General features: G+C 42.3%; 4 protein-coding genes across 5 annotated transcripts; 2 read left to right on the forward strand and 2 right to left on the reverse strand.

The window, feature by feature from the left end:
• Positions 1-2,089: 2,089 nt before the first annotated feature.
• On the forward strand, positions 2,090-2,957 carry LOC112939721 (RING-H2 finger protein ATL74). Its single transcript, XM_026027289.2, has one exon. The coding sequence runs from the start codon at positions 2,090-2,092 to the stop codon at positions 2,666-2,668; it is 579 nt and encodes a 192-aa protein (XP_025883074.2). The 3' UTR covers positions 2,669-2,957.
• Positions 2,958-5,083: 2,126 nt separating this feature from the next.
• LOC4342444 (uncharacterized) lies at positions 5,084-8,989 on the reverse strand. Of its 2 annotated transcripts, none has more exons than XM_015792386.3 (4): positions 8,663-8,989; positions 6,789-6,933; positions 6,378-6,704; positions 5,084-5,981 (listed from the first exon to the last, which is right to left on the reverse strand). In XM_015792386.3, the coding sequence occupies exons 2-4, from the start codon at positions 6,930-6,932 to the stop codon at positions 5,343-5,345; spliced, it is 1,110 nt and encodes a 369-aa protein (XP_015647872.1). In that variant the 5' UTR covers position 6,933; positions 8,663-8,989; the 3' UTR covers positions 5,084-5,342. The 2 variants fall into 2 exon arrangements, with proteins under 2 accessions (XP_015647872.1, XP_015647871.1); XM_015792385.3 differs by having other exon boundaries at positions 5,084-5,984.
• Positions 8,990-10,437: 1,448 nt separating this feature from the next.
• On the forward strand, positions 10,438-11,332 carry LOC107277733 (RING-H2 finger protein ATL70). Its single transcript, XM_015790803.3, has one exon. The coding sequence runs from the start codon at positions 10,580-10,582 to the stop codon at positions 11,126-11,128; it is 549 nt and encodes a 182-aa protein (XP_015646289.1). The 5' UTR covers positions 10,438-10,579; the 3' UTR covers positions 11,129-11,332.
• A 544-nt stretch (positions 11,333-11,876) lies between these two features.
• On the reverse strand, positions 11,877-14,082 carry LOC4342445 (probable receptor-like protein kinase At1g49730). Its single transcript, XM_015790722.3, has 7 exons — positions 13,773-14,082; positions 13,224-13,485; positions 13,053-13,105; positions 12,894-12,961; positions 12,652-12,741; positions 12,505-12,574; positions 11,877-12,389 (listed from the first exon to the last, which is right to left on the reverse strand). The coding sequence occupies exons 1-7, from the start codon at positions 13,813-13,815 to the stop codon at positions 12,058-12,060; spliced, it is 918 nt and encodes a 305-aa protein (XP_015646208.1). The 5' UTR covers positions 13,816-14,082; the 3' UTR covers positions 11,877-12,057.
• Positions 14,083-15,193: the final 1,111 nt, after the last annotated feature.

A 15,193-nucleotide genomic window follows, 5' to 3' on the forward strand; every position in this document is an offset into this window, starting at 1 on the left:
CATTCCCCTCCTGATGGCGTTGTCGTGCAGTCTCATCCCTCTTGTGTAGATGCCGGGCGAAAGCTCAGTCTTGGCTCTCTTTTAGACCTTGACGGACGGCGGCGGCAGTGCTTTCCGTCGCTTCTCTACTTGGAGACGTCGTTTAGGCATCCCCTAGCCGAAACCACCCAACCAATTGGTGTAAGCTCACTGTAGATTTCATCCTCTTGTGGCGGCGTCCTAGTCTCTACAAGTTAGCCACGTCAGAGGCCTAAGGGGAAGAGGAGTTTCATTCTTCTCTCTCACCCTCTTTCCCTAACTCCTGAAGACTTGGATAGAGCGGGACTTTGTGTTGATTGTAAGGGTTGGGTTTTGGGCGATCCCGGCTGTGTTTTCTTTGTTGGCCTAGCGGCAGTCGGTCACGCTTAGTGGCGGCCTGTCCCGTGCTAGCCTTCTCCTGGTTCAATGTTTTGGCGTTGTCGGTGTATGGGTGGTGGTATATTTTTTCCTTTTTCCTGGTTACAACCTGTAATCTTGTATTTTTTCTTCTGTTCTATCAATATAACTTCGCACCGTCTTATGCGAGTCGTTCAAAACCGCGCAAATAATGTCGCTGGATGAATTAAGAGAGGGTCCACTATATGTCATTAAAAGTTTACACTAGCTCAGAGATTTGTTATGGACTTTTTATCCCTTCTCTGTAACATACTCCCTCCGTTCCATAATATAAGGCATAACTATTTTTCTTTGGATGTTCCATAATATAAGGCATGCATGCATGCATATAATTAATTAGGACATCTTCTCCATTAAATTATTGCTTTTTTAAATCATCCATCCTCAAGATTTCTAATTCTATTGGATGCATGCATTACATTTATTAGGGTGATCTAAACTAGAAGATAATAATAATTGTTTCTTGGTCTTTGGGTTAATGGTAGTTGTGCCTTATATTTTGGAAGGGGGACTACTACCGAAGTACCGAAAACTGATTTCATTACTCGTGTGCCGACCCACGCCCATCTGGACCCGCCAATATGACCTGACTTCCGTTGAATCTCCTCTGCTAACTGCTACTAACTGATTTTACTGTGATTTGATTTATCATCAAATATTATTTATGTATGGTTTAAATATTATTAGTTTGTAAAAAAAATAATAAGATGAATGATTAAATGTTTATAAAAAAATTAACGGTATCCTATATTAAAAAAAACAAAAGGTAGTATGCCCGAACCCTATTTTAAACGTCTAAGAGCTGAAGGAGCATTTAGCCATTTAAGAACTATACGAGGGTAATTACGCTCGTATGTGTCTTGAGTCTCTCTTGACCTCTTAACACACGCTTTGAACTAGATTTACGTATGAAGACAACTCATCATTTGACCCCGAACTAAAAACACCACGCTATACCACATGCGTTTCCGTGTCTTCCTTTCTTGCACTCCTTCCCAATCATATTCCGTTGTGTGTATATATTTTTGAAACGATTCGCACCAACACGAATTTATATATATCGTCGTGTATATATTTTTTATCCCTCGAGAAAATATTCACTCATTTACTTAAAAAAAACCATTCAAACGGTAAAAAATTCTGGAAAAAAATTGAAAAACACTTATACAACATATATCTACTCCCTCTGTTTCACAATGTAAGCCATTCTAGCATTTTTCATATTCATATTTATGTTAATGAATCTAGACATATATATCTATCTAGATTCATTAACATCACTATGAATATGGGAAATGTTAGAATGACTTACATTGTAAAACGGCGGAAGTATAAAACTTCACAAAATCTTAGGTCCAAACTTAACCCATACGTTGAGATATAAAAAAAAAATCCAGCATATGAATAGTGTATATTGTTTACGTTTAAATTTATCTTCTTTTTTTTTTCTCAATGTTGTGTAGATCAAACTTGAACTTAATGTTTGATGGACCGATAGATATATATCATTACATCATTGTCAACTTTTTTCAAAATCTTTCGTAACATTTGTTTGAATTTTTTAAAAAAAATACACGAGGGACATCCGCAAATCCGCTCAACGGATTAGAATACACCCCACCGTGTATATATATGTATAGTAGCGAGCAGATCAATGACCAAGCCTCAGCTAGCTTGCTTACGTAGAAGTGCATACGTCACGTCACGTCAATCGATTCCGACTCCGAGGAGCCAATTAATGGGCGCCGGCGCCGGCGACTGGCCCGTCTTCGTCGACGGAGGAGGCTCATCGTACAAAACAAGCTGGTCCGGCGCCGCCGCCGTCATCGTCTGCCTCTGCGCCGTCGCCGCCGTCTTCCTGATCATGGCCGGCATCACGCAGCTCTGCAAACGCGTCTTCCCTGCGGCGCCGCCCGCGCCGCCGCCTCAACGCCGGCGCGACGACGACGACGACGATGGCATTGTGGTCGCCGTCGGCATCGACGAGGCGACGCTGCAGGCGCTGCCGCTGGTGCTGTACGGCGAGGCGAGGACGGCGCAGACGAGCTGCGCCGTCTGCCTGGAGAGCTACGGCGGCGGCGACGTGCTCCGGGCGCTGCCGGAGTGCGGCCACCTGTTCCACCGGGACTGCATCTTCACGTGGCTCCGGCGCCGCCCGACGTGCCCGGTCTGCCGGGCGCCGCCATCGCCGGCGCCGCCCGCCGACGTTCTTGGTCTGCAGCTCTCTGTTTAAATTTTATGGTTAATCTTTCTTTCTTTCCATTCATTAATTTATTTGTTACACCACAATTAATTAATGTCACTGGCTAGAAGTAGAAGATGGAACGAAATTGCTTCAATGGATGTAAATTTGGGTTCCTTGTGTAATTATAGGTTGAATGGTGGTCAAGTGAAGAAGAGTAAATTCCCTGTGTACCCCTGAAAACTCACTCAATCCCTTTCATACCCCTAAAATTTACCCGATCCCTTCTATACCTCTGAAATTTCAATTTGATTCCTTCCATGCCCCTACCGTTACATTTTCCATCATTTTACTGTTACGTTTGGTTGCAAATGTCTTTTTTGCCCTTGATGCTTTAGGTTTAAATATAAGCTTCAAAAATAATTGAAAATTTTGTTTGAGTGCACATCGTGTGCATTTTATAAAACTAATGAGACTAAATAATTAGTGCAGAAAATTTTGACATAAATTTTGAAAATAAAATAAATGTAAAAAATTAAAATTTTTATTTGAAATTTTAATAGGACAATGGATTTTTTTATCAGGAGCATTCATAAAAAAAATGTTGTGAACATTGGTATACCTATCTTTATATGAATGCTCCTCATTTTTATGACCTTTTTTTTAAAAAATAAATACGTATTTTTTTTATTTCATTATCTAAAAATATTTTTTTGGGATAAATAATGCATCGCACAACAAACTCATAACTATAATAGTCTCATGCGAGAAGCTTTTATATTTTTAATAATGTAATTCATGAATTTCTTTGTTCATCCAAGGGTAAAATGGTCATTTTTATAGAAAATACACGGTCAACTAACGGTCAACTGACGGGAGGGGTATGCAAGGGATCAAAATCAAATTTTGGGGGTATATAAGGAAGTAAGCAAAATTCAGGGGTATAGAAGGGATTAGAAAAAATTTCAGGGGTATATAAGGGATTTTCTCAGTGAGGAAACTTGATCACTAGCTATAATTCTCTCTTTTGTACATAAATGTTTTATGAGTCTCAACAAAATTTGCTTAAATTAAAGTTGTCATTAATATTGGAATAATGTTCTTGAGATGATAGAAATACGTAGTACTCCCTCCTTTCTAAATTGATCATAATATAATGGAATTTAAAATTTCTCAAATTGATCATCATATAACCGAATGGACACGAATTTCATCAGAATACAATTAATACAGCATGGGAGAATGTGTGCGTGCTAAAATGTAATTGACATGATGTTTTAATCGATACATACATTGTAAAAGATTCAAGAGAAAAAATAATTTGAATTTTCGATCTATTGAATAGGCTTGCTAAACCTGACTGCATGCACCATGCAATGTCGGTAATGTTCCCTCGGGCTCATCCATTTTTTTTTCTTCCATTTGATGGCAAGCATTTCTCTTAAGGCCTTGTTTAGTTGGGGAAATTTTTTAGGTTTGATTGTCACATTGGATATACGGACATACATTTGAAGTATTAAACGTAGTCTAATAACAAAACAAAATTACAGATTCTGTCAGGAAACCGCGAAACAAATTTATTAAACCTAATTAATCCGTCATTATCAAATGCTTATTGTAGCACCACATTGTCAAATCATGACGCAATTAGACTTAAAAGATTTGTCTCGTAATTTACACACAAGCTGTGTAATTGATATTTTTTTTCATATTTAATACTTTATACATGTGTCCAAACGTTAAATGTGATGGGGTGATGGGGGAAAAGTTTTGTTTTAGAACTAAGCGAGGCCTTACTTACCGTAGGGAAAAAACGCGAATATTAAGAAATGATCTAATATAAATAATTAGAAAGGGTGAGGCTTCGAACTCAGATCGTCTAGCCCACCACCTTGTGGATCGAGCTAGCCGAAAGACCCTGGTATTTCTCAACTTACCGTAGGAAAACATCGGGGAGTTCATAGGAGGGATAAGAGCGCGTAGCGGGAAAGCCAGGCTTGGCGCCAAGAAAAATGGCGGTAAAAAGGAAATGGCGGGAGTCCGTGCTGCTCCTCCGGTTAATCTCGCTTTCATACACCTCTCTATGCATCTGGGCCCCACTTGGCAGGCTGCTCTCTCTCCCTCTCACTGCCGGTAGGACCCAGTCTGGCTGTTGATCTGTGTGGGCACTGTGCTGTATAGCCAACGTCCAAGCCATATTTTTTTCAGCGTATTTATCAGATTATTGAAATGTTAGTTTATTTATCGAATTATTTGCTCTAGGATTAAAAAATGTGTTTTCTAAAAAAAGACTTATACTGCATTACTTAACCCATTTGTTTTAAGATATTTGTCAAGTTTATTTCTAAAAATATTTAATTTATATGTATAATTAAGTACATAATAATAAACAGTGATAATCCTCTCAATAATAAAATTCAAACAGGGTCACTCACCAGAACAGCTAACAAGCGTTCATCCAACAGGTTACACACAGTACAATGATGATTGGTAAAATAGCAGAAATCCTGCAGCATCAAATTACAGATGCATGAACTGCAGAACTGGCAAGCTTAACTGCAGAACTGCAGCACTCTTATTCCACTTGCCTCACCCCACAAACAAACGGATACTTCTGAGGGGCAAGGAAAGGCAATTACATCACAAGATAAAAATAGACTCAATATCAACTCTCAAACATACAGAGATACTGGTATAGACACAAATTTTCAAAAGCAATGAACAATCAGAAACACATGCTTGGTGTTGGTGCAGCAACGCCACCAGAAGCCCGTCCAGCCATCTTCATCGCGAGCGGATCCCATGCCTTGCCCTCAGTGTCACTGCAATTGCCAGACTTGTTTGGATACATGTCAGCCACGGTGGTGGAATCGGCGTCGCCCTTTGCAGCCAATGCCTTCAGACGAATGCGCTCGGCCCTCGACCCGATTGTCTGGCCAATAATGGAGGCTGCTATGGTGAATGCCATGGCAGTCTTGGGCATGTTCACAGATTTCCTCAGCATTCCGATGAATGGAACAGCGGCATGGACAGCTGCAAACCACTGCGGGGAGAATTTCTTGGTGTGCTCACGCCACACCCCGAGAGGGATGTTTGCTGCCATTCCAAGCAACGCAATGGCTACCATCTTTGCAGGCAGGGGCTGGGGACGGAGAGACTTCACAAGTTCAGTCCGTGCAAGGGCTGCACGTATAGCGACCACAGCAGGCGGGCACTTCAGCTTCACACCTGCTGGTGGTTGTAAAGCCTTTGCAACAAGGGGCAGAATGCCACTCATTGCTCGGTAAGACCGGGCAAGTGGGCACTGCCCATTTTCCATCCATTCGTTGCTCATTGCCTCGTGCGATGATGAGTTACCTCCTTTCTGCTGAAAATGGTTCAAAACGTAACATGAGAAAACTGATCGGATTGATGAAAATCCTAGCTATGCAACTATGGCTGTCCGATCAAGAACATTAGCACTTGGATACATGAAAAGTAACATATAGCCAAACATCCAAGGAAATGCCAAAATGCCTACTTGTGAACCAAAGTCACAATCATTAACTTCAACTGAACAAATTCTGGATCAGTTCGTTATAACAAAATGGTAAAAAAGTTAGTAGGGAACATTCTTACTTTGAATAATAGACAAAATTAAGATAGATAATTGAGGCTTGCATTGTTATTAGGACTTGATTGCGAGAAACCAGATAGGATTTCACAAACATAGCCCCATAAGAAAAAAGAAACAAAATAAAAGGAAGGAATGAGGACAAACTTTCATGGAATTCTGGTTCGGATTGCTGGGCTTCTTGTTTGACTGATTTAGATTGTTGGGCTTCTTGTTCTGCCTTTTCCCCTTGCCATTAAAGAAGTTAAAACCAAATGGCCCAAATGCAGATAGACTTATTGTGGCAGCTCTAGCAGCCAATGGGTTAAACAGCAGAGCAGGTTCAGGATTGGCATCAATGCTCTCACTGTTGCTCTCATCAGGTAAATATGACTTTCCTGAAAGCGGAACTATTCCATCCCATCCATGGAAAAGTTTAAATGCTGAATCAAAGCCTGGTCCGTCCTCAAAAATTGGACCATTTCCTCCTCGGGCCTGCACAATAGCACAGATTAAGGATCCAATGCACTTTTGATATTGATATTGTCATCACCAGAGGTCATGTAAAGAAGATCTTACAGCTACTGGCAAAGCAGAAGAAAATGAATATGTTGTAGCTCCATTGATGTTTCTCAGGAATGGGCATCTCTCGACATTTGGATGACCAAAGAGGTTCTCTGATGATGCCGATTCATTAAGAAAGCTGCTGAAGAACATTTCCATCCTGGAGAAACCATGCCAAATGAACATAAATCATATTATGGTAAATGTAGTTCAATAAAGCATAAATGAGGATTGTGAAAGCAACAGACTTGAGCATGAGGAAATAAATAATATCGTCATGATAATTGAACATACTCAGATCACCTTCGAACAAACAGCATGTATGCGCATGTGAGAGCAAAAGACAAGCCTAGTAAGTTCAAGCAATGCATTGAGACATAGAGGCCATTAATTTAGTTAGTTCTGTGATTCTACAGTACCCTAAATGAATTACAAGGCCAATAGAGTATAGTACTTTCAGGAGTGTTTGCTTTACAAAGAGAGAAATATAACAGAACACACTTAGTGCCATGCCAGATCAATCATTTTTGTTCTACTCAAAACAGCACACATACCTTTTAACAAACTATATTTTCTAAAAGGGCAGAGAAACAGTGCATAACCATATTATGCATCAGAAGGAATAAAACCTCTTACAAAGTCAAGCTATATAAGTACATCCTGGGAAAAAACGAGATGCTGCCATTGCAGCATTGCCCCTGCTAATACATGCATGACATTGTATATCTACGTTGGTGGCCAACGGCGCACCAAGCGACACCCAACTTCTTGTATGGTCAAGGCCGCCACTTGGTTGCAGAGCCAAGAAGACGGGTCTTAGAGAAATGGCTCATTGAAGGTCAAGATTTTGCCATAAATGGCTGAAACATGATGTGCACTTTTAGGAACGATTTGTGCTAACTCAGAGTTGGTCGGGCTCAGTGAAGGTCAAGATGTTACCATAAAGGGCTGAAACATGATGTGCACTTTTAGGAATGATTTGTGCTAACTCAGGAGTTGGTCGCGCCGTATATTCCTATTGTGGATAGATTCTGTTGTCTTGTGTGTTCTAGTAGCTGTTATTGGCCCATGGCATCATTGTAGTTACGAGTACTAGTTAGACAAGATTACATGATAAGACATTGACCAAAGTCGTCTCGGTTATCTTTCACCTCACAGATTCCTCACGGACCTGACGACTTGGTTCATGAGGACTCATGGACCTCAACAACTAGAAAGAACTAGGATCAGTTTGCTCGCGCCAATACAGCAACCTTCGTTCAATCCCCACAAAGTGGGGCGGCATTCCATTTTCACCCAGGCCTTAACGGCGCAACTAGAGCAAACGCACAACTACAAAGCACTAGGATTGGTTTGCAAGCGCCAATACAGCAATCATCTTTCATTCCCCACAAAGTGGGGCAGCATTCCATTTTCACAACTAGAGCAAACGCACAAAAACTAATTGAATGGGGCGTGTGCCATACAAATTTTGTCTGATGCACTTTTTGCACACCAGGCCACCACCCAATTCTGAAGAATTGGGTGGAGTAACTGGGAGGGGAAGCAGACCGAAACCAATGACTAACACACAAATTGGACACCAAGTCCAGTCGATTGTATCAGACAGAATTGGGGTCAATCCGTCTCGACGAGGAGGCTAAAGATCCCGTCCACAGCGATCACCGCCAGATCCACCTAAACCCACCACACCCACACCACACCACTCGCACCAAACCAAAAGTAGAGGAACCAAGAGCAAATTAAACCCCATGCCGCCGCGCGATCGAGCGGGGCGGGGTGGATGATCGATAGTGGAAGCTAACGAAACCCTAAAAGCCTTAAGAGAGGCGGATTAATTCATTCAACGATGGGGGAGGAGATGGAAACGACGAAGAGAGAGAGCTCACCTCGCCGATCTGCCGGACGGTCGGACGAACACGACGGGAGGGGGGGATCGTGTGGAGGGCACGCACAGGCACCGCGGATGCGGGAAGGGAGCGCAGCTACCACGCGACGCGACGCGACACACCTCCCCCTACCCACCTACCGCGACGCGACGGGCGGCGCGGGCCGGATTTAGCGAGACAAATGCGATTGATCTACCGCCGCCGCCGCCGCTGCCGCTGCCTCCGCCGAGGGATCCAGGGGACGCCGCCGCCGCCGCCGCCGCCGCCAGCGCTGATGAGGTGGGAGGGGAGGAAGGGTGGGGATCGGATGGCTTCGTCTGGTCTCGCGCCGGCAACTCTTCTTCTTTTTTTTTTTCTTTTCTTTCTCGCCTTCCTCTCCGAGTTAATTTTTTTCCAAATATTTCCATTGACATGTAAATAACGAGTGCTAACTAATGATGTACTCCCTCCGTTTCACAATGTAAATCATTCTAGCATTTCTCACATTTATAGTAATGTTAATAAATCTAAACATATATATTTATGTAAATTCATTAATAGCAATATGAATGTGGAAAATGTTAGAATGATTTACATTGTAAAATGGAGGAAGTAACAGACTTTGATCATAAGGCTAGCTCAGCCCCTGAAATTAGTCTCTGAGTGACCATGCCTAAGAATTCTTACCTCCGCTATACTCGCTCAGTCCCTAAATACCTTTTTAAACATATTTGATCGTTTATTTTATTAAAAAAAATAAGTAATTATTAATTATTTTCTTATCATTTGATTCATGGTTAAATATACTACTAAAGTTAAAGTCTTTGAATAATATTCACAAAAGTTTTTAAATAAGACGAACGGTCAAACATATTAAAAAGCCAACGGCGTCAAATATTTAGAGATGGAGGGAGTATTTGCCATTCTATGTTGTTCTAGGTTGTTTAGTATAAATTAAAGTTTAAGTAGAGAGAATTATAGCACTTTAAAAATAGTACCTCTCATTAAATAATATTATATATGTTTTTTAATATATGAAGTCATTGACTTTTTAACAAATATTTAACTATTCATTTTATTTAAATTTTTTATATAAATATAAAAATTTTAAGTCACGCTTAAAAACATTTGACGATAAATCAAATCACAATAAAATAAATAATAATTACATAAATCTTTTAAATAAAACAAATGGTAACTATAGCATAGAAAATCAGCAACGCCATATATTAAAAAACAAAATAAGAGTATATGATTGAAAGTAGGAGGGTGAATGAGAATAAAGTAGAAAAATATATTTAAATGAGAGGTCAATGATGGGACATATGGTACTGTATAGTGATGTGTATAGTGATGACTATTTTAAGATGAAATTTTAATTTGGGACGGAGGTATAGTAATTGGAATCTTGCTAAACATTGGCGTATATACCCCGCAACCAAGTTGGTACCAACTAAAAATGATGAATGTTAATCCGATGACTGTAGCTAATCACAAGGAACCACCTAGAAGACCTTATGGACTTCTACACATATGTTGTCGTCAGGGTTAGAGAAAAGACATGGAAAGAAACGAACAAAAACATGTCAAAACTTAATTAACCTGGCGTGTTAGCACACAACTAAGCAGAAATCTAGCCACATCTAGAATTCAAGATCCTAGATATTAAGTACAGACAAACAATTGAATCCAACCCAAGCTAGCAAACAGTCGTAATTATTTATTTTTCTTGCACATTCGTAATTAATTAATTAATTAAGTAAGCAATTAATCCAACTCATTGACCTTGAGCTGCAACTAAACACGCCACGCTACCACCTGCGTCTCCGTTTCCTTCTCCTCCTCCATTGGAGACCATAGCTTGCTTCTTGCTGCCTCACCATGGTCGACCTCAGCTAGAGCTTGCTTGCTTGCTTGCTTGCTTGCGTTAGCTAGGCAATGAGCGCGGGGAGCCCATCGCCGGGTGGCGGCGATGGCGGCGGCGGCGGCGGGAGTATATTTGGGTCGGGTGGCATCGGCGGGTTCGGCTACGGCGTCGGCGCCTCCGTCGGCGTGCTCCTCGTCGTCTCCACCGTCGCGCTCGCCATCTACTTCTGCAGCCGCACGTCCATGCCGGTGGCCGCCGCCGCCGCCGGCCGCCCGCCATCTCCGCCTCGACCACGCGACGACGGCGACGTCGAGACCGGCACCGGCATCGACGACGCGACGCTGGAGGCGTTCCCGGAGGTGGTCTACGGCGAGGCGAGGAAGGCTCGCGGCGGCGCGGCGGCGACGCAGACGTGCTGCCCCGTGTGCCTGGAGAACTACGGCGACGGCGACGTGCTCCGCGCGCTGCCGGACTGCGGCCACCTGTTCCACCGCGAGTGCGTGGACCCGTGGCTCCGGCAGCGGCCGACGTGCCCCGTCTGCCGGACGTCGCCGCTGCCGAGCCCCATGCCGACGCCGCTCGCCGAGGTGACGCCGCTGGCTCTCGTCAGGCCGTCGTGACGTGACGTCATCAGGTGAGCCGTGTGTTCTTGGTCTGATGCTCTCTGTTTATTTTTCTTTTCTTTTTTTCGTTTGTAATACATCAGAAAATATCACTAGAAGTAGACAAAAAATGAAGCAAATTTGTTTGTTTCCACGGATGTAAATTTGTTCATTTGGGAATTTGACGACTAGAGTTAGATAAAGATTAAGATTTTTATGGTACGCTTTTCAAACTGTTAAACGGTTCGTTTCGTGCGAAAATTTTCTATATGAAAGTTGCTCTAAAATATCATATTAATCTATTTTCAAGTTTGTAATAATTAAAACTCAATCAATCATACGCTAATACCACCTCGTTTTGCGTTAAAAACTTAATCTTAATCTTCATCTTCATCTTCAGGAGAAAATAACACCACCTAATTCTATATTTTTGTACTACTTTGTACATATAAATGTTGGATGAGTTTCAACAAAATTTCCTCAAAAGTTGACACAAATGGTCTGAACAGTAATAGAATAAAAAGGGATTAATTGAGGGTAAGAACATTCTTCGCATGCTGTACAGCTCAAAATAAATTTTGAGTGTCTGTCCTTGGATGTGAATTGATTGAGAACAGGAACAGGAACCAGGAAGTCAATCAATATACTGGATGTACAAATCTCCCCTGTGATACAGAATGCATTGAATTTGTCCTGAATCCCAGATTCACAAGCATTTTCACTAGATAAGTACCAGCATTTTTGAATGTATTGTCTATTGAGTTCACATCAGAAATTTCCATGCCATGTTCATATTCAACATACACAAATTTCATTTGCTGTAATTCCTCTATGGACATGAAAAATAATGCTAATGATACACAAGAAGAAAATTCTCTCTACAAGTAAAGGAGACAGAGAAAGTAAGATTATTTCAGAGATCAAGATGGAGCAATTTTAACTGCTCCCTACACAGATAATTCACAAATGTTTTCACTTTCACACCCAAGATTTGCCACCTTCCCTTGCAAATACCGAAGAATGAGCGGAATCGAAACCATTGCATCATTTCCAGGCCTTGTGCACAACCTAGCAATGATCACAAGGTTCCGAAGCTCCTTGGAGTCATAGATATTGCCAAGATCTGCATCTACCATTTTGTACATTGTGCAGGCAAATCCAGGCTCCTGCACCCACTGCACGAGCTCGCCTTCGCCGCCCGGCGATTGCCCGGTCACTAGCTCAAGGATCAGCACACCATACTGGAACACCAGGTCCCTTCTCCTCTGCTGAATTTCATCTGAAGATCACATATATGGAATGCTGTCAGTGTCAGTTCCTGCCAATGTTCCACACAAGGTGATATAGAAGAGACAAATCTGGAGTTGTTTCTGTTGTTTGGGTGGTAACTAGACCTTCAAAAGATGCAGCATTGGATTCCACCGTTCGTTTCGGGTCGTAACCGATGACACTGATATCTGATAACTGAAAATGGTACAAGCTTCAGTTGGTCGATCGATGTGCTTCAGACATGTATGAACAATGGTTACTGTGAATCTTACCTTTGCGACAAAATTGGCATCCATCATCACATTGCTTGAGTTGACCGACACATGGAACACCGGAGGATCACAGAAGTAGTACAGGTATTCCTGCATCACCACACAACAAAGAACAATGTGATGTGATGTCACTCACTATACAAGTTCAGAAACCAAATCTGGCATCAGATGACTTTAAATTGCATTTTCCTGCCAGTTTGTGTAACATGTTGAGAGCAATGTAGTATGGAGATTTATAGTACCAATGCTGCTGCAACATCTATGGCGACCTGCAACCTGGTCCTCCAGTTCAGAGGCGTCCTGAGAGGATCTGCCAAGAAATTAACCATCATCACAAACTTGACTGACAAAACCACACAATTTCTGAAGAATTCTGCCACAAAATGCGCAAGCAAATTTACCATGGAGACATTCTTTCAGGCTCCTGTTCTCCATCTGGTCGAACACCAGAAACCTGAAACATCAAACAGAAAAAATTAACAAACACTGTAACCAACAATTCAACACCAAACAAACAAACGAAAAACAAAAAGATTCAGATGAATTCAGGACAGTGATGAACTGAACCTCACCTGGAGTGGCCGTCAGAGTAGCCATGGAGCCTGACGATGTGGCGGTGGTTGAGGCGGGCGAGCAGCTGCAGCTCGCGGTAGAAGGCCTCTCTGTCCTGGTCGCCGTCGCCGCCGGCTCGCCGCACCGTCGCGACGAGGCCGTCGGCGAACCGGGCCCTGTACGCCGCGCGGCCGCCGGGGCCGGCCTCCAGGATCGCGCTGAACCCGTTCGTCGCCGCCTCGATCTCCTTGTGCTTGAATTTCCTTAGGAATGGCAACCCACCTGCCAAGAAAAATATGAGAAAATTCAGCGAAAATTCAGGCTGAAAATGTGGAAAATTCTTCTGCAGGGTGTGCGCAAAAGACTGAAGAAACCAAATGATATCACCAAAATTCCCTTGCTTTAAACAACTGGTTCCAAAAGAACAAAAAAGAGAAAAATCTCAAGAAAACTAATGCATTACTGCAACAAAACCAAAGGCAAGAATGGCCACAAGGCATCAAATCAAGAACCAAATATTTCTTCAGAAAGCAGCTACAAAGAAGAGGAGAAGAAGAAGAGGGCCGTACGGTTGCCGCCGAGGCAGAGCTGATGCCGGCTCAGGCAGCCCATCCTCGTCGGCGCCGGCGCAAGAGCACACTCGTCACCTCCAATGGGGGATTGGATTGCAGCAGCCAGTGACTGACCAACCGACTGACTGACAGACAGACAGACTGACGAGTGGATGGAAGGATGAAATACTGTTTGGCAGTATGGTTGCCTGCAGCCTGCAGCTGCAGGATTGGCTTCTTCTTGCTGCTGCTGCTGCTGCTGCTACTTGCCTTGTTGATGGAGTCATGCAGGTACAGAAAACCTACGGACGATTGATGGCGTCGCCAAATGCCAAGATTACTGGTAATCGAGTATGCTACAGTACTGTGCTTGAGATTGTTGTTGTTTGTTGTTGCCTTTGTGTCGGTCCCCTTCCAGCCTAGCCTGCTTTTGGTTCCCCCAGCTTCGTCTACTCCGTTCACAAATATAAGGGATTTATACACAGAGTTTAGAATATCTGATTATCGGTACGATGGTTATCGAAGAAGTACCAATTTTCCAGTTCATTTTATTTATTGCTGTAGTTGCACCGCTAGACGTAATATTTCTTAATCAGATAGTTTTAGCTCAATCTAGAACTCTGCTAAACTGTCAGGGTTTTCTTATATTTGTGGACGGAGATTGATATTTTACATTGTGTTACAGTGTGAGTGATGATTCCGTGGCTTTTGGGAGGGTCCCTCTCTTCAAAGTTGTTACCCTCGCCGTTTCTCTAATTTAAAGTTGTCGTTTAAGTACGATTAGTTATATTATCACCTTTTATCAATCTATTAAAGATAAAATAATAACTACACGTTAGTATTTCTCATTATAATGAAAAGAATTTGTGTTGGCCTCCTTACTTCCAGCATAAAGCCCTGAACTAGGGCCAGTGCTGTTCTTTTCTGAAAGATGGCCGATCAGAATTCTTGTTTAGTTGCATGGAAATACTTGTTAGATTAGTTATCTGTCAGGAAGGTATTAAACTGTTTGGGTTAATCTCTTTTTCCTTGCCCAACCTGAGGGAAAGCACTAACACTGTTGACATTTTTATCCAGCCATTGAGTAACCACATCCAAATGTGCCAGCTCTTGGATTTCTTTTTTTTTTCTTTTTTACCTTTTTTCACTTTTATGCTGCTGGGAATCTTTTCACATCATGGGAAGGGGATATTCCAACAATCTTGGACACAGGAAGAGAAAAAAAAGGGGGGGGGGGGGATGGAAAAAAAGAGAGAGAGAAACATTGGAGAAATTGCAGAAGTGTCATGCTTCCTTGCTTTCAGTTTCAGCCAGGATTTGCAGATGTGACATTGTTTTCAGAGCCTTTCATCTCAAGTGATCCTCCCAAAAGAAGAGAAGAGAAGAAAGGGAGATGCATGTACACTTGGCTGCTTGCAAAAAATGTTTGGTTTTCTTTT

The sequence above is a fragment of the Oryza sativa genome, chromosome 7 (genome assembly GCF_034140825.1).
Source record: "Oryza sativa Japonica Group chromosome 7, ASM3414082v1".
NCBI lineage: Eukaryota > Viridiplantae > Streptophyta > Magnoliopsida > Poales > Poaceae > Oryza > Oryza sativa.